Raw genomic sequence first — 18,482 nt, 5'->3', positions numbered from 1 at the left:
CATCAAGGTCTGCAGTACCCTTCTTGCAGGGAAAGACACTGATGACAGAAAGGACCTTGTCCCTCCCCAGCACCCAACAAAAACAAATGAATGAAAGTGACATTATGGGCAACAAGAAATTCACCAGCAGACTTCAAGCTCCTGCAGCTGTTTTATGAAGTGTAAAATGGAATGGCTTGACTTGGAAAGGGCCTTCCAAGATCATTTAGTCCGACTCCCTTGCAGTCAGCATCTGCAACCAGAGCAGGTTGCTCAGTCCCAGACAGCCTGACCTGGACTGGGTCCAGGGATGGGGCAGCTCTGAGCTCTCTGGGCAACCTGGGACAGGCTCTCATCACCCTCAGGGTAAAACATTTCTTCCTTCTCTCCAGTCTGGATCTCCTTCTTTCAGTTCAAACCATCAGCCCTTGTCCTGTCACAGCAGGCCCTGCTCAAATGTCTGTCCCCAGCTTTCTGATCAGCCTTGAAGCACTGAAGGCCACCAGAAGGTCTCCCTGGAGCCTTCTCTTCTCCAGGTTGACCAAGTCCAACTCTCTCAGCCTGGCCTCACAGCAGAGGGCTTCCAGCCCTGCCAGCATTGCTGTGGCCTCCTCTGGCCACCACTCCAACAAGTCCTTCTGGACATGACTAGATCAATGTGTTCCTTAGAGGTGCTCTGCAAGCAGGAACAATCCTTGCCAGAAAACAGTTGGACCTAACAGGAGGTTCATTTAGTTCAATTAGAGGAAACTCAACACAGAGGGGCCTGAGAAAACAGATGCATTGTTCCTCTGAGAGGTTTTCAAACAGCAGGGAACCAAGACCATGTTTCTCCAAACCTCCATAAGGCCTTTAGTCATAAGCTTTCTTCTAGCAGCCCCCTTGCAGCCACCCCTCTCACTCCCAGCTTTGACACAGGCATTAAAGTCATTTTTCCAACCACTATACCACACCAAAAAAAAAGAGGAGAAAAGGGATTTGGGGTGGCCACCACAGAACCCCAGCATGAGGATGAAGTGGGTCATGGACTTGACAAAATAAATCATCAGGTCCTTTGCCTTTCCTCTAGCACTGTTTCATAGATATATAACCTGTAGTGCTTGACCTGGGTGACAGATACCTGCTCAAGCCAACACAGACTCACTGAATCCCAGCATGGTGGGGCTGGGAGGAACCTCTGGAGATCATCCAGTCCAACCTCCTTCTCAAGCAGGGCACCCACAGCAGCTTGCCCAGGAGCACAATGCCCAGGAGGATTTGGGATCTCTCCACACAAGGAGATTCCACAACCTCTCTGGGCAGCCTGGGACAGGCCTCCAGCACCCTCACACCAAAGAACTTTCTCCTCCTGTTCAGGTGGAACCTCCTGGGCTCCAGCTTGTGTCTGTTGCCCTGTTTCCTGTTGCTGGTCACCACTAAGACTTTGCTCAGGTTGGTTGAGGTTTCCTCAACTTTTTTCCCAGCTGCTGGGGAGATTCCTGACTTTATAGCACCTGCATTGTACACACTGTGTGTATGGACTGGAACTGCACAGCGCATACAATGTGGATTCTGTAGAAGTCACTCACAGCATCGCTGCCCAGCTCTGTACGTGGGGTACACAGGTGCAAGGTGGAGGACAGTGCATCCCCCCAGCCACCCCTGCCTCTCTCTGTGCTCACAGCCACCCAGGGGATCTCAGGGGATTTTGGAGTCTCCCTTTGTTTTTCCTGCTGGGCTAACTTCCCTGCTGACAGAGATGCATCCTTTTGGATGCATTGCTCTTTGTGGATAGCTTCAGAGGCTTAACTTGGAGGAGGACCTCAGGCTTGGGTTTTAGGTTAACTCTTCTCCCCTCACTGGGCACTGTGAGTGCTCAGCAGGAGGCAGTGACAATTCTCCTGCATCATTGACCTTTCAAGGGGAGACAGCAAAAGGTCAGCCATCAACCTCTGAAAGCAAAATTGATGCTGGAGGCAAAGCTAAGGCTCTGGCTTCATGTTGAAAGGTTAGCTTGTCAGAGGGGGAGGCCACACCTCAAACCCTGGGGTCCTCACTCCAAGAAGGACATTGAAGGGCTGCAGCAAGTCCAGAGGAGAGCAACAAAACTGCTGAAGTGTCTAGAGCAAAACTCTTGTGAGGAATGGCTCAGGGAACTGGGCTTATTGAGCCTGGGAAAGAGGAGGCTGAGGGGAGACCTTCTGTCTCTCTGCAACTCCCTGGAAGGAGGTTGGAGCCAGGTGGGGGTTGGTCTCTTCTCCTAAGGAACAAGGGGCAGGGCAAGAGGAATGGCTTCACATTGCACCAGAGGAGGTTTAGTTTGGACATGAGGAACAATTTCTTCCTCTTGAGGATTGTCCAAGCCTGTCCCACGCTGCCCAGGGCAGTGGTGGAGTCCCCATCCCTGAAAGGGTTTCAGAGCTGTGCAGATGTGTTGCTGAGGGCCATGGTTTGGTGGTGACCTGGCAGTGCTGAATTAATGCTTGGATTTGATGAGCTTAAAAGCCTCTTCCAAGCAAAACCATTCTGTGATTCTGCACTTCAGTGAGAAGATTGAACTCTAGAAATTACCTGATGACCCAAGGACTCTGTGTTACACTGATGAGCCTCAAACTGAGCCAGAGAAAAGAGAGGGAGAGAATCCATCCCACTTCTGGTCACTTTAGGAACATCTACATTTATCAATTGCGGGGAAAAAAAAAAAAAAAGAAAGAGAGAGAAAAAAAAAAGAAGAATGGAAGAGACAAAAGTAGCAGTAAGGCTGCTGCCAGGAACTGCCTTTGTGTGTTTTGTAGAACATATGAAGGATCTTTCTCCTCAGCTTGCCTGAAAGGAGTGAGGCAGCAGTGCAGAGGACACAATAAATCCCCACACTGGGATTTTTTTTTAGGTATAATGATTTAAGCCTGCATGTTTTATTGTTGCTAGGAACCTGGCACACAGCACAGGGGTAGCATGAATGGAAACAGTGCCTCTTCTGCAGTGCAGGACAGGCTAGAGGGGGATAAGTACGTGGCAAACACCTCCAAACCTCTGAAACAATCTGTCTTTCAAACTTGGAGGTCACAATAGTGAGTCCTTTAGCCTAAAGGGGCCAGTCAGAAAGCTGGGGACAGACTTCTGAGCAGGGCCTGTTGTGACAGGACAAGGGGTGATGGTTTGAACTGAAAGAAGGAGATTCAAACTGGAAAGAAGGAAGAGATTTATTGATTTATATTTTTTTTTACCATGAGGGTGTTGAGACCCTGTCCCAGGTTGCCCAGAGAGGTGGGAGATGCCCCATCCCTGGTCAGGTTGTTTGGGGCTCTGAGCAACATGCTCTAGTTGCAGATGACCCTTCTGACTGCAGGGGCTTGGACTGGGTGTGCTTGAAAGCTCCCTTCCCACCAAACCAGTCTGGGATCCTTTGATTCTCTGATTCCATGGTTTTATGAGTCTATGATTCCATGATTCTATGAGTCTATGAACCCATGATTCTATGATTCCATGAGTCTATGAACCCATGATTCTATGATTCCATGATTCTATGAGTCTATGAATCCATGATTCTATGATTCCATGAGTCTATGAATCCATGATTCTATGATTCCATGATTCTATGAGTCTATGAATCCATGATTCTATGATTCCATGAGTCTATGAATCCATGATTCTATGATTCCATGATTCTATGAGTCTATGAATCCATGATTCTATGATTCCATGAGTCTATGAATCCATGATTCTATGGTTCCATCATTCTATGAGTCTGTGAACCCATGATTCTATGATTCCATGGTTCCATGATTCCATGAGTCTATGACTGTATGACCCTATGAGCATTCACCATCTTCACAGGCAAGGCAGCAGCCTCACCTGCCTCTCAACCTCATCAGTTTCTCAGGTGATCCCAAATGGAATATCAGCACATTTAGATGCATTCAAACCTTTTCTACCTGGGCCAGCAGTCCAGAGCTCATGTGTCTGGCTCATAGATAGACACTGGTGAGACACTGGAACAGGTTGGCCAGGGAGGTCATGGGTACCCCTTCCCTGGAGCTGTTCAAGGCCAGGTTGGAGAAGTCTTTAAGCAACCTGGGCTAGTGGAAGGTGTCCCTGCCCATGGCAGGGGCATTGGATCCAGTTGATCACAGGCTCACAGGATGTTAGGGATTGGAAGGGACCTCCAACCAAAATGATTCCATGACTCTAGAAAATGAAGAGCAGAAGAAAGGTCTGAGGGCATAAACTCAGAGCATGAATCTGTGTGGTGTTTGACCCCTCTTGTATGAGCACCCTCATAAATCACACATCACAGATCCCAGGATGTTAGGGGTTGAAAGGGACCTCCAGAGATCATCCAGTCCAACCCCCCTGCCAGAGCAGGACCTGAGAATCCAGCACAGGTCACACAGGAACACATCCAGATGGGGATGGAAAGGCTCCAGAGAGGGAGACTCCACAACCTCTCTGGGCAGCCTGCTCCAGGGCTCTGGGACCCTCACAGTGAAGAAGTTCCTCCTCCTGTTGAGGTGGAACCTCCTCTGCTGCAGTTTCTATCCACTGCCCCTTGTCCTATCCCAGGGTGGTCTTCAAGGTCCCTTCCAACCCAAACCATTCTATGATCCTATGGACCAGCAATGATCAGGAAATGGATGATGCTGGGACATTGACGACCCACCACCTCCCCCCAGGCCCTCCCCTTCTCCACACTCCTGGGTGTAAATGGGTTAAATCTTTTCTTCCCACCCCCCCAGGCCGGGCCGGGGCTTGCCGAGCAGGGTGCATTGCCTACAAACACATCTTTGTAGGCGCTGCTGGTGCTCAGTGAGGCTCTGTGTTTAATTATTTATGCTTTCTTAGATTACCGTGGCGTTTAAAGGTTCCAGCCCAAGATAAGAGCCCCGTTGTCCCACCTAGGCAGGGAACAGGCGTCCCTGCTCCGCACCCCGCCCCCAGCCCGCCCAGCCCCTGCCGAGCGCCCGTGGTCAGGAAAACCTTTAAGCACCCTAATGAGACTTAAGTGCATGCTGAAAGTTAAGCGTCTGCCTACGCGCCCAGCCCCGGGCAGCTTCCACTGTGAACAGCATATTTACAGTCCCTGGTGATAAATGTCCCTTTTATTTACGTTCTGATTTGATTATTTAATTTTTCCCCCCCTCCCACCCCCCTCCCCCCCCCCCAGCACCTGAAAGAGATCATTCTGCTTGAATTTGTGGAAGCTACTGTGGGTTTGATCCTGCCTTCTAAAGGGAAGCCAGTTGGGGGACTTGGTTGTACAAATAAAGCAGAACTAGGCCCTCCAAAAATAAATAAAGGGCTGCATTTGGGTGTTGGGTGATGCTGTTGCTTTGCACGGGGGGGGAGGGAAGAATGATGCTGGGTGGAACTGGGATGAAATCAGGATGGTTTGCCTGGAAGGAAACCTCTGGATAGAGGATTTTGCAGCCATCATCCTGCAACCATCATGCTGTGGTCAGTTTGGAGCTTCCCAGTTCAAGAGGGACAGGGAGATACTAGAGAGTGTCCAAGGGGGGGTTAAGAGGATGGTGAAGGGATTGGAGCAACTGTCTGCTGGGGAAAGACCTGGGGCTGTTGAGCCTGGAGACCAGCAGCCTGAGATGAGATCTTATCAATGTTTAGAGATATCTGAAGAGTGAGCAGCCTGGGACAGGGCTCCAGCACCCTCACACTAAACGACTTTCTCCTCCTGTTCAGATGGAACCTCCTGCAGGAGGGTTCCAGTTTGTGTTCATTGCCCCTTGTGCTGTCCCTGGGCACCACTGAGCAGAGTCTGGCCCCAGCCTCTTGCCCCCCATGCTCCCTTTAGCTCTTGCTGAGCATTGCTCAGCTCCCCTCTGGGGCTGCTCTCCTCCAGGCTCTCAGCCCCAGGGCTCTCAGCCTTTGCTCCTCACAGAGCTGCTCCAGGCCCCTCAGCAGCTTTGCAACTTCTGCTGGACTCTCTCCTGAAGTTCTTTGTTTCTCCTGAACTCAGGATCCCAGAACTGGTCTTGAATTATTCCTGAACGTTTAAATAATTTATCAAAACAAAACACACAAGTAATTTGTTATTTAAAATTATGCCTGAATATGTAACAAGTGCTCCTTCTACCTTCTTCCAGCCCACTCCAGCTGGGCTGATGGTAGCAGAAGCCTCTGGCCAGCTCCCCACCCCATCTGTCCTGTGTTTCTTTGCAGGACTCCCTGCTGTGTTTGTTACAGCGTGGGCCAGCGTGAGAGCCACTCTAGCTGACACAGAGTAAGTCACCTTGGATTCCCTCTTCTTCCTCTGCTGTGTGATGGGTTTGGGGGAGGGGGTTTGGTGGTGGTGGCTTTGTGGGGGAACCAAAAGCACAAAAGGAACCATGCAAAGTCAGGAGTGTTTCTCTGGAGGGGTGTGTGGCAGGGAGGGGTGAAGTGGTTGCCTCTTTCCCAGACACTGAGGTGCTGGAGCTTGTCCAGAAAATGGCAACCAAGCTGATGAAGGGTCCAGAGCTGGTGAGGCATCTTGTGAGAAGCCACTGAGAGACCTGGCGTTGTTCCACATGGAGAAAAGGAGGCTGAGGGGTCCTCCTTGCTCTCTGCAAGGTGGTCTCTTCTCCTAAGGAACAAGACAAGAGGAAATGGCTTCAAGTTGCCCCAAGGGAGGTTTAGGTTGGACATGAGGAACAATTTCTTCCCCTTGAGGGTTGTCAAGCCCTAGCCCAGATTTCCCAGGGCAGTGGTGGAGTCCCCATCCCTGGAGGGGTTTCAAAGCCATGGAGCTGTGGTGCTGAGGGCCATGGTTTGGTGGTTGCCTGGCAGTGCTGGGTTAAGGGTTGGACTCTATGACCACTTCCAACCAAAAGGTTTCTATGATTCTAAGTCTTGATGACTGTGGAACGAGCTGGTCCACCACCTGCAGAGCCTGCCTTTAAATGTAGTGGTTCCAGTTTTGAGTAGCATAGCAATAGCAGAAGGGCAGTTTCTGAGCCTTGCTGACTGAAGACAGGGGCAGAGGAAGGACAGGGGAGCTTTATCCTAGCAGGATAGTTAACTTGCCTTCCTTTTGTGGAAGTGATTTCCTGATGGGATCTCAATCTCTTCCCAGGTGTTGGGACTTGAGTGCTGGCAATTTAAAATGGATTATTCAGGTGCCCATCCTGGCAGCTATCGTGGTGAGTACTGGCTGGCTGGAGGGGGGAGGTTGTGCCTTTGGTCCCTGCAGGCTTGGTGGGAAGAGCTGAGCCAGGCTGTGACCTTGTTGTACACAGCTCCTGCATTCATGGTGTGGAATCTCTGTATGTCCAGGTTATATTTGACCCACCTCTAAGTTTGATAGCTGGGTGTGGTTTGTGAGCAGCTTGAAGTTCTGCTTGGGAGAGAAAAGTGGCACAGGGGTAAGACCCTAAAATCAAACATTCAGGTCAATATTTCCAGTCCATGTGATACTGGAAACCCTCAAGGGTCGTAACATGTTCTCACCAGGCAGCTCCAGTGGGAAGAACTGGAATTTGGATGCTGTAGCTGGACCAGGCCTTTTCTCCAGGCATGTTTCTGTATCATCAGATGGTTTCTGAGCTAGCAGAAGTTTGGGATACCTGGAAGATGGAGATGCTGCTCATGTCTGATCATCAGCTATGATCAGGCATGGTGGAGGATTACTTCATGCTTCACCCAGGAGCCAGAGGGGACAGAAAGGATGAAAGTGACACCATCCAGACACAGAACTGAGCTCTCAGAAGCTGGAGAGGTCTTTACGAGATGTGATTATGTGCACAAGGGGAATTTGGTGGCTACTCTTGTGCTTGCTTGAGCAAGGGCCTGATCAGCCAGAGAACCTGCTCCCACCATTTTCATCAGTTACTCTTTTTCCTTCCTCTGAGGTTCTCTGTGGTTCTCATAGGTGGTCAAAGGAGTCCATGCAGAAGAGCTTGCCCATTCCCACACATCCTAGTCCCCCTTTATATTCATCCAGAGTAGCTGAGAGGAGTCAGTAAGAAATTCTCTAGAGTCTCCAGAGGACTGCACATCAATCTCTGTGTACTTCCTTCTGAAACACAAGCCAGGAGGCCTTGGAAGATGACCAGTGTAGGTGAGAAGAAAGTCAGACCATCTGCATACAAACAGCAGGAAGGTTTCTGAGGTGGCTGTGCTCACATGTGTGATTAGGTGAAGCTGCTATGGGCCTGGGGGAGCTTTTTTTTTGTCCATCAGACTTTCCTTTGGGTGGAAATTCTCCACCTGGCTCTAGCCATTAGTTCTGCACCATGGAAGAAAAGAATCACCAAGCCCACATCATGGTCAATGGAGATGAAACAGCAGGCTGGAGAAGAAAGTTCAGATAGTTCAGCTAGATGGATGCCAGCAACCTCCTTGCATTTAATTTAAAGGCCAATTAGCAGAGGAGAAAGAGCTCAATTGAGGCTGGTTCTCATAAAAATGATGTTTCTGCAGGAGGCTCTGCTGTGCTTGCACCATGGCTGTTTGCAAAGGCAGCTCATTGCTCATGCAGAAATATTCTGTGGGTTGCTGTCTGTTGGATTTCTGTGGGTTCATATTGTTCCCTTGGCTGCTTTTCCAGTTCCCACACTGGCTGGTCAAACGTGGCTGGACTCAGGCAGGCATTTTCTGGGTGTACTTGCAGAGGGTTTGAAGGGTGAGTGGCTTGCAGATCCCTCCCCCAAGCTGCTGACTTTGGTGTTCTTCAGTTGCCTGGATTGCTTTGAAAACTCAGCACATATATCAGGAAGCCAGAGGAGTTTCCCTCCTGACTTTGACAGTCACAGAATCCTAGAACTGTTTCAGTTGGAAAAGCTTTCTAGGATCATTGAGTCCAACCATCAACTCCACACCACCATGGCCACCAAACCATGACCCAAAATGCCATGGCCACACATTTCATAGAATCATAGAATCAGTCAGGGTTGGAAGGGACCACAAGGCTCAGCCAGTTCCAACCCCCCTGCCATGGGCAGGGACACCTCACACTACATCAGGCTGGCCAGAGCCTCATCCAGCCTGGCTGCAAACACCTCCAGGGATGGGGCCTCAACCACCTCCCTGCACAACCCATTCCAGGCTCTTACCACTCTCATGGGGAAGAACTTCTTCCTCACTTCCAGTCTGAATCTCCCCACTTCCCCCCAGTCCTGTCACTACCTGAGATCCTAAAAAGTCCCTCCCCATTTCTTGAGCACCTCCAGGGGTGGTGACTCCATTACTTCCCTGGGCAGCCTGTTCCAATCCCTGAACACTCTGGCAGGAAAAAAATTTTCCTCATCTCCAACCTAACCCTCCCCTGGCACAATTTGAAGCCATTTCCTCTGATTCTGTCACCTGATACTAGGGAGAAGAGACAGTCCCTAACCTGGCTCCAGCCTCCTTTCAGGGGGTTGTAGAGAGCCAGGAGGTCTCTCCTCAGCCTCCTTTGCTCCAGGCTGAACAACCTCAGTTCCCTCAGCTGCCCCTTGGTCTGGACATCTTCAATTTGGCCAACAAATGCAGAACAAGATTCCCACTTGGGAGGCTTTGAAGCTAGAAAATTTCACAGAAGAAACAAAGGCTGCCTAACTTAATTGATTACTTAATTTTGCCTTTGAGATTGGTTACCAAAAAACATGAATCATTTGCCTCCCAGACTATGTCCTCCTCTGCTTGTTGGTTTATCTGGTAGACCTTTTTTATGTGCCAGTCAGTAAATTCCAAGCAAATGCAGCTAAGAGAATGAGGTTGCATGGATGCTCAATTCCCACAGCCCTCATGGAAACACTCAAAAGAGATAAGGGAAAGAAATTCTCCTAATGGCCCTTCAAGGGAGAGGCTGTGGGAGGACCTCACCCCCCTGTTCCACACAAAGCAGAGCTGTTCAAAATGGACTTGCACCTCATTAAAGGAGAAGGAATCCAACCACAGAAGACAAAGCCATTGCAAACCAAACCCTGCTCCTTCATCAGCTCAGGGAACTTCTTGTTTTACCAGGGAGGATAATTGAGCTTTGGAATGAGCTTTACCAATGGCTGTGGTAGGATCTCCATCATGGAAAGACTGAAACCCAGACCTGCTGTGGCTCAAACAAAAACGAACACAAGAAGGTCTGATGGACTGTGTTCTGCAGGACATCAAGCTAGAGGTTCACAATGGTCCCTTCTGGCACAAAACTACAAGCCTGTGTGTGGCATCATAATTTCTTTTCCTTGAAATGCTGCTCTGCTGGCATTTGAGAAGCCAAATGACTACTGCAAGCCTCCAGAGACACCCAGGGACACCAGCAATAGTCCAGAAGAGTGGATCTGCCCAGTCCAGAGAGTCACACAATGGTTCTGCTTGTGGCCTTGCCAAAGACCCAAGAATGGCTTTGTCTGGGGTGGCAGCAGGTATAACCCCAGCCTTGGTGAATCCAATCTCTAAAGAGCCCCAAAAGGCTGGGGACCTTCAAACATCTCCACATGCCTCATCTCTGCCAAGTGGCAATGTAGCCATCAGGTGTTGCCCTTACTTTTGCTGCATGGTTCTCCTCAAGCACCTTCCTGTAGGATAAAAATGATGAAGGGAGTGGAACATCTCCCTTAGGAGGAGAGCCTGAGGGAGCTGAGGGCTCTTTAGCTTGGAGAAGAGGAGCCTGAGAGGTGACCTCATTCATGTTGATAAAGATGTGCAGGGTGAGTACCCAGAGGCTGGAGCCAGGCTCTGCTGGGTGATGCCCAAGGACAACACAAGAGGCAATGGTGGGAGTTGAGGCATAGCAAGTTCCATGGAACCAGGAGTTAAAAAATCTTCACTATGAGGGTGATGGAACACTGGAACAGGCTGTTCCAATTGGGGGTTGTGGATGCTCCTTCTCTGGAGATATTCAAAACCCACCTGGATGTGTTCCTGTGTGACCTGCTCAAGCTGATCCTGCTCTGGCAGGGGGGTTGGACTGGATGAGCTTTTGAGGTCCCTTCCAACCCCTAACATTCTGTGATTCTGTGATCAGCTTGGCTGAGCAGCTGGCCCCAAGATGGGTTCATAGATGTGGTTCCCCAGGTAGATATTTTCCCTCCTTAGGCTCCTTGTCTGGTCCATCTTAACCACTCCTCCAGAGGCAGGCTTAGCAGTAGACATACAACAAGTTTCACAGCTGTGTTGCCCTTGTGCACTCTTGGTCTGTCATCTCTGGTTAGGTCTACCATCTCTGGTTAGGTCTACCATGTCTAAATCATGGTCCTGGATCTTCTTGACCTGGAAATATGGAAAGGAATCCTCCTACTGCTTCTTTTAGCTTGAGGACATCTTCATCTCAGGTGGGCTGAAAGAAGCAAGCACAACCTCCTTTGGTCTGCTCTCTAGACCCTGAACTAAGTTTGAGAGATTTAAGAGGTTGCAGAAGTGACCCCTACCCATATGGAACCTTCAAGCAAGGTGATGTGACAAGTGCTGAGAGCTGTCTGTGGCATGCCTGCTAAGCATTGCCCTACATCTTGACATCATATCAGTTATCAGATGTCACTGGGCTGGCCAGCTCTGATCATAGGATTCCAGGATGTTAGGGGTTGAAAGGGACCTCTAGAGATCTTCCAGTCCAACCCCCCTGCCAGAGCAGGACCAGAGAATCCAGCACAGGTCACACAGGAACACATCCAGATGGATCTTGAAAGTCTCCAGAGAAGGAGACTCCACAACCTCTCTGGGCAGCCTTTTCCAGGACTCTGTGACCCTCACAGTCAAGAAGTTCCTCCTCCTGTTGAGGTGGAACCTGCTGTGTTGGAGTTTCTATCTGCAGCTGAGCAGAGCCTGTCCCCTCCCTCCTGACCCCAGCCCTCAGCTATTGATAAACATTTATTCAATCCCCTCTCAGCCTTCTCCAGACTGAACAGCCCCAGGGCTCTCAGCCTCTCCCCATAGGGCAGTGCTCCTGATGCAGCTGTTTCAATGTGAGGTGCCCAAAGAAAACCATTCCCTTCATTCCCCCAACCATTCAGACTGCTCCCACCAAACACAAGTTCTTCCCTGAGGAGCTCATCCCTTCCACAGGCCAACCTCTTCCAGGCGGAGCTTCGCACACAGCACCCTCAGGTCATTGCCACAGCACCTTGGGGAGCACACTGAGTGCACCACACTGTCATCACCTGGATCTTCTTTTAACAGTTTTCTTTTGTTCTTTTCTTTGTTTTGTTTTGTTTTCTTTCTCTCCCCACCCCTTCCAGGTAAATTTTATTCTTTTTATCAATATTATCAGAGTCCTAGCAACCAAACTACGAGAGACGAACGCAGGGAGGTGTGACTCAAGACAACAGTACAGGTGAGTCCTGCTGGGGGGGGAGGAATTTCAACCCACCACAACCCTCTCCACTTCCTTGGAAGATGTCAAAGCCTTGGTTTCACCCCCTTGACCTCAGAGGGAGCTGAGGATGACTAGCTCATGGTGTCAACACTGCAGACACCTCCAATAAGATGGGAAGGATGCTGCCTTCCAAGCCTAGCAACGCAGAACAAGAGAATCCTTAAGATGCTGACAGGCCTTTAAGATCATAAAGTGCAATCATGAACCCAACACTGGAACAGGCTGCCCAGAGATGTGGTGGAGGCTCCATCCCTGGAGACATTCAAGGTCAGACTTGATGGGGACCTGAGCAACCTGATTTAGTTAAAGGTGTTCCTGCTCACTGCAGCATGGTTGGATGAGATGACCTTCAAGGGTCCCTCACAACCCAATGCATTCTCTGGTTCAATGACTGACAAGTCCATCAGTGAACCATGTCATTCAGCAGCACATCTGTGTGGCTTTGAACATTTCCAGGGATGGGGACTCCACCACTGCCCTGGGCAGCCTGGGACAGGGCTTGACAAGCCTCAAGGGGAAGAAATTGTTCCTCACGTCCAACCTAAACCTCCCCTGGGGTAACTTAAGGCCACTTGCCACTATCCTTTGTTCCTTGGGAGAAGACAACAACCCCCACCTGGCTCCAGACAGGGAGTTGGAGAGAGCCAGAAGGTCTCCCCACAGCTTCCTTTTCTCCATGCTGAACAAACCCAGGTTCCTCAGCTGCTCCTCACAAGACTTCTGATCTAGACCCTTCCCCAGCTTCATTGCCCTTCTCTGGACCTGCTCCAGCTCCTCAATGTCCTTCTTGGAGTGAGAAGTCTAAAACTGACCCCAGGATTCAAGGTGTGGCCTCACCAGTGCCCAGCCCAGGGACACAATCCTGCTGGCCACACTATTGCTGATCCAAACCAGGGTGCTGGTGGAATCAACAGCAGTTTAAACATCTAAACATTTTGAATCCAACCTTGGGGACCTGCCTCATGGGTTAAAGAGAGGAATTCAGCCTCCTCAGCCAATTTGGAAGTGACTGGGCTGGCCTTGAACCAAGAGTAGAAAAATCAAAGCATTGTTTATGCTGTGGAAGCCCCTAAAACTTGTTTGAATTTATGTATTTCTATTTCTTTCCCTCCTGTGCTGTGGCAAGCCAGGTCTGTTGGTTTAAATCTGCCCTTCAGAGGCTGTGCCAGCTGAAGTGAAAAAATAAACTCTCTTCTGGACTTTTTGCTGGAAATCTGGCATTTCTTGTTTGTTTTGTTTCCCTTTGTTCTGCCAGCTTCTTCTCTCTTGATAATTTCGGATATTTGTAGCAGGGTCAAAAAAAAAAAATGGAGAGACAAAGCAGATTGCTGAGACACCTTCAGCTGCATGAGAGCTCCCAAAGCTTCTCAGAAACTCCTGAGCTTCAACTGACCAGCATGACACATGCAGGGGAGGAGGAGAGGAGAATGATTTGGGCTACAAACCATGAGGTCATTGCTGCCATCCACACACAAGACATTTCTTTTGGAGCAGGAATGAGATTTGGCAGGAGAACACCCCAGTGTTTTCCTCTGCTGACCTGTCAGGGCTCTGATTTATCTATTTATTTATTTCTCCCTGGCTGGAGCTTGCTGCTAATTATGGTTTGGATGAAGACCTCTCCTTTTAATGTGTTAAATTCCCTCAGTGGTGGTTTCCAGTTGCTGGACAAGAGGAGGTCCAGGGTCTTTCTGGTAGTGGTGTCTGCCCTCCTCCATAACCTCCTGCTCTTTGGTGACTTGCTGTAGCTCTTGGCAGGAGGTTTAATCCCTCAATTAACATCACTTCCAGGCAAGGGTTGTTCCTTCAGGAGGGAACCCAGCCAAGAACTGGGGGTTGCATGGTACCTCCCCCCAGTCCCCAGGATAGATCCCATGTTGAGATGGAGTCACTCTTTTAAAAGGGTCTTTCCAAGTGATGCTGTAGTCCAAAGCAGCTTCTGTTGGTGCTCACCTTCTGCTTGCCCTGGAGTGCAATGTCCTCTTCATACCTGGATCTCTCTCTCTTGATTCTGCTCTCCTCCCTCCACCAGCTCTGCTCTTTGCACAGGAGGCACTAACCCAGGGTGGACCTTTATGTTCTGCCTCAACAAACAGGAACCACAGAATGGTTGAGGTTGGAAGGGGCTTCTGGAGGTCATTTAGTCCAACTCCCCCTACTCAAACAGTGTCAGCTATTCTAGGTTGCACAAGACCATGTCCAGTTGGTGTAAGCTGAAGCAGAACCATCCTTTTGGGACAAAGTGGAGTTAGTGCCAGAGGGCTGCTTCCAGCAGCTGCCACAATTCCTTTCCAGTCATCCTTCTACCCATGATCCTGACCCAAAGCTGAAAAAAGACATCTGAGCCTCCTCACCTCCAGTACCTGCACCAGCATCACATGGGGGCATGCATGTGGACTGTTCAGGCTGGAGAAGAGAAGGCTCAGAGGAGACCTTCTTGTGGCCTTCCAGTATCTGAAGGGGTCTACAAGAAAGCTGAGGAAGGACTTTTTAGGGTGTCAGGGAGTGATAGGACTGGGGGGAATGGAACAAAACTAGAAGTAGGTAGATTCAGATTGGATGTGAGGAAGAAATTCTTCCCCATGAGGGTGGTGAGACACTGGCACAGGCTGCCCAGGGAGGTGGTGGAAGCCTCATGCCTGGAGGTTTTTAAGGCCAGGCTGGATGTGGCTGTGAGCAACCTGCTGTAGTGTGAGGTGTCCCTGCCCATGGCAGGGGGGTTGGAACTGGATGAGCCTTGAGGTCCCTTCCAGCCCTAACAATTCTATGATTCTATGTGGAGAGGGTTAGACCAGCACACCAAGACATGCTGCAGGATGGACTGGGTTGATTCCCCTGCCAGAGGAGAAGAAACAGTTTGAAATTACAGGTGGACATGATGTCTGTGTAAGAGGTCCAAGCCCCAGGGGACATGTAAGCAAGGACAGAATGATACACAACTTGTGCCCAAGGACGAGATGGATGAGCCTGGTTGGGAAGTTCATTCCACTCACTGATCTTTGTGTCTTTCTCCTTCCTTCTTGCTACAGGAAGCTGCTGAAATCTACCCTCGTCCTTATGCCTCTGTTTGGTGTTCACTACATTGTTTTCATGGCTATGCCATACACAGACGTGTCAGGGATTCTTTGGCAAGTCCAAATGCACTATGAAATGCTCTTCAACTCTTTCCAGGTATTGTAACTCTTGATCTAGGGGGGCAAACAATGAGAAATTTAATGGAGACAAGAGGGAAATCCCAGAATCCCACCATGGGGAGGGGTTGGAAGGGACCTCTGGAGAGCACCCAGTCCAAGCCCCTGCTCCAGCAGGGCACCCACAGCAGCTTGCCCAGGAGCACAATGCCCAGGGGGGGTTGGAATCTTTCCACACAAGGAGACTCCACAACCTCTCTGGGCAGCCTGGGACAGGGCTCCAGCAACCTCACACCAAAGAAGTTTCTCCTCCTGTTCAGATGGAACCTCCTGGCTATTGCTCAGCTCCCCTCTGGGGCTGCTCTCCTCCAGGCTCTCAGCCCCAGGGCTCTCAGCCTCTGCTCCTCACAGAGCTGCTCCAGGCTCCTGCTGAGAGTGAAAAGTTGTCTTGGGAGCAGGGCTGGGTTTACCTCCCACCAGAATTCACCCCCAAGATGATTTCACAGTATTTTGGTATCAAGCATGCTTTATACTTCCAAACCACAACATTTAAGGGCTCAGAGTGTCCAACAAAAAAAAAAAAAAAAAAAAAAAAAAACAACCAAAAAAAGGCAATCATCTCTCTAGTCCTGCTGACCACACCACAGCTGATCCAAGGCAGGATGCTGGTGACTTTCTTGGCCACCTGGGCACATGCTGGCTTATCTTCAGCTGGCTTTAGAGCACCAAAAAGCTTGGCCACCAGAAAGATGAGGATTATTTCCTCACATTTCAGTTCCTTTGATGATTCCACACTCTACAAGCCACAATCCAGGAGATTTCCACATCCTCTCTACTTTGTCAGCAGCCCTCAGGGAAGTTGTCCTTGTCCCTCACGTGCTACTGAGCTGTGCTATGTTCCTTACACATATTATAAACAACCTGTGATGAATGTCATTGATTCAGGAGTGCACCAGGACACTGGGCAGCTCCAGCAGGAAAGGTTAAGTCACACTCAGCAAGATTAACCTTAACATGTTTTTTATGCTTCCTCCTAGGGATTTTTTGTTGCCATCATATACTGTTTTTGCAATGGAGAGGTGAGTCTCCAGCTTCTTAATTCTTTCCTTTCTTCTTTAGCTGAGCTCCAGACACACAATAAGAAGGATGCACAGCAACATTCCCTCACTTCTTCTAGAGACACAGCCCTGCTTTAGCATTCAGTGACAGCTCTCAGACCCACCTAGAAAGTTCATAACCCTCAGTTTTGGACATGGAAGACATCCAGGTCAACATGTCACTAATAAATGAGCCACTGGAAGGAGTAAAAGGAGACCCAAAAAGGAAAAAAAAAGTGGTTTTGTTTTCTTTTCCCAGCGCAAATGCTTTGTAGTGCTGCTTAATTTCAGACCTGTGGTAGGAAGAGAAGTGGATTGATGGAGCACCTACCAAACCAACAAGTTCTTCTGGTTGTCCAGGCCTTTTTGACCTTTTCTTTTTCCTCTTTCATGTCTTTGCTGCTATTCATTACCTTTATGGCTGCAAAGTAAGAAACTAGATGGTCAGTGGATGCACACCAGGAGGACAGAGCCTCTTTCATGGCCCAGCATAAGGCTGGGTTGGCTCAAATGGATGGATTTTGAGGGGAAAATGCAACTCCAAATATGCTGCTGGTGTTCTACAGCATAAAGCCCATAAGGAGATTTTAGCCATCCAGAAGTGGGATAAACAGTCTGAAGTAGTCAGATAACTCCTTTCTAGAGGAAATTTCTAGTTGAAGGTGGTTCATCCCACTTTGACACTCAAGGTAGTGTCTCTCCTAATGTGCTGGTCCCCATCCCTTAGCCTTGGGAGAGACTTAGCACCCAGGTTCTTAGATGTTTCCTTGGTTTCTTAGGTATTTCCCTATTTTCTTAGATGATTTCCTATTTTCTTAGATATTTCCCCATTTTCTTAGATATTTCCCTATTTTCTTAGATAATTCCCCATTTTCTTAGATAATTCCCCATTTTCTTAGATGATTTCCCCATTTCCTTAGATGATTTCATCCATTCAAACTTCCCAGGATCACATAGTTCATCTGAAAAGGGCAGATTTTGCCTGAATTTCCTGTTCCTTCCACTTTCACGCCCTAGAGAGTCCCTCACCCATTCTGCCTTCGGTTGCTACCTCCTTCTGATACTCTCTACCCTTCTCCTCTCCCACTCACATTTGTTTTCCCCTCCTTGTCTCTCAGCTGCTACCTCCTTCTGGCAGTCTCTACCCTCCTCCTGGTACTCTCTACCCTCCTCCTCTCCCACTCACATTTGTTTTCCCCTCCTTGTCTCTCAGGTCCAAGCAGAAATCAAGAAGTCATGGAGCAGGTGGACATTAGCACTTGACTTTAAAAGGAAAGCAAGGAGTGGGAGCACAACCTACAGTTATGGACCAATGGTTTCCCACACCAGCATCACAAATGTAGCCACAAGAGGAGCACTTGCTCTCCACCTCAACACGAGACTGATACCAGGGACCCTCAATGGGCACCGGAATTTGCCAGGTTATGTTAAAAATGGGTCCATTTCTGAGAACTCCATGCCTTCCTCTGGCCCAGAGCAGTACAACAAAGATGAGGAGTACCTGAACGGCTCTGGGCTTTATGATGGAGACAGACCCACAGTGCTTGTTGAAGAAGAAAGAGAGACAGTGATGTAAAGAGAGGGAGGAGATCTTAAAAAAAGAAAAAAAAAAAAGAAAAAAAAGAGACAACCAAAGAAGCAAAAGTATGAGAAAGGTTCCTGGAGAGCATTTAGTGGGCAGAAGAGGATCAGGCCACACATTGGATGCCAAAGGTTTCCATACAGATTCTCTCTTCTGTGGAACGAGAGGTTAAGTTCTATCGGGAAAGAGAAGTGAGCTTCTAGTGTGGCCAGCTGTGGGTCACCTCTGTCTGCTTGGTGATCCAGGCCTCCCTGGTGCTGATGGAGCAGGGGCTGTCCAGCCCAGACGAACCACAGAGATACTGAGAGCTGAGGAGGGAGGCTTGCGAAGCAGCACCGTGGTCCTGGAGCCTCCTGGAGAGCCTGGGCAGCCAAGTAGGACAGCAGGCTCAGCCAGAAAAGCAAGAGTCTTGTGGGGAGTGTACAGTGCCA

The 18,482-nt window shown here is 49.4% G+C and overlaps 1 protein-coding gene across 1 annotated transcript in view; it reads left to right on the top strand.

Moving 5' to 3' along the window:
• Positions 1-18,045, top strand: part of PTH1R (parathyroid hormone 1 receptor) — an 89,564-nt gene extending 71,519 nt beyond the window's left edge. The window contains exons 8-13 of the mRNA XM_054390119.1: positions 6,136-6,196; positions 7,028-7,094; positions 12,105-12,199; positions 15,271-15,412; positions 16,410-16,451; positions 17,683-18,045. Coding sequence (XP_054246094.1) covers positions 6,136-6,196; positions 7,028-7,094; positions 12,105-12,199; positions 15,271-15,412; positions 16,410-16,451; positions 17,683-18,045 — 770 coding nt within the window. The remainder of the gene's footprint in view (positions 1-6,135; positions 6,197-7,027; positions 7,095-12,104; positions 12,200-15,270; positions 15,413-16,409; positions 16,452-17,682) is intronic.
• The last annotated feature ends 437 nt before the right edge of the window (positions 18,046-18,482 follow it).

Source organism: Indicator indicator, chromosome 20 (genome assembly GCF_027791375.1).
Source record: "Indicator indicator isolate 239-I01 chromosome 20, UM_Iind_1.1, whole genome shotgun sequence".
In the NCBI taxonomy this organism is placed as follows: Eukaryota; Metazoa; Chordata; class Aves; order Piciformes; family Indicatoridae; genus Indicator; species Indicator indicator.
This window is presented reverse-complemented; position numbering and strand designations above follow the sequence as displayed.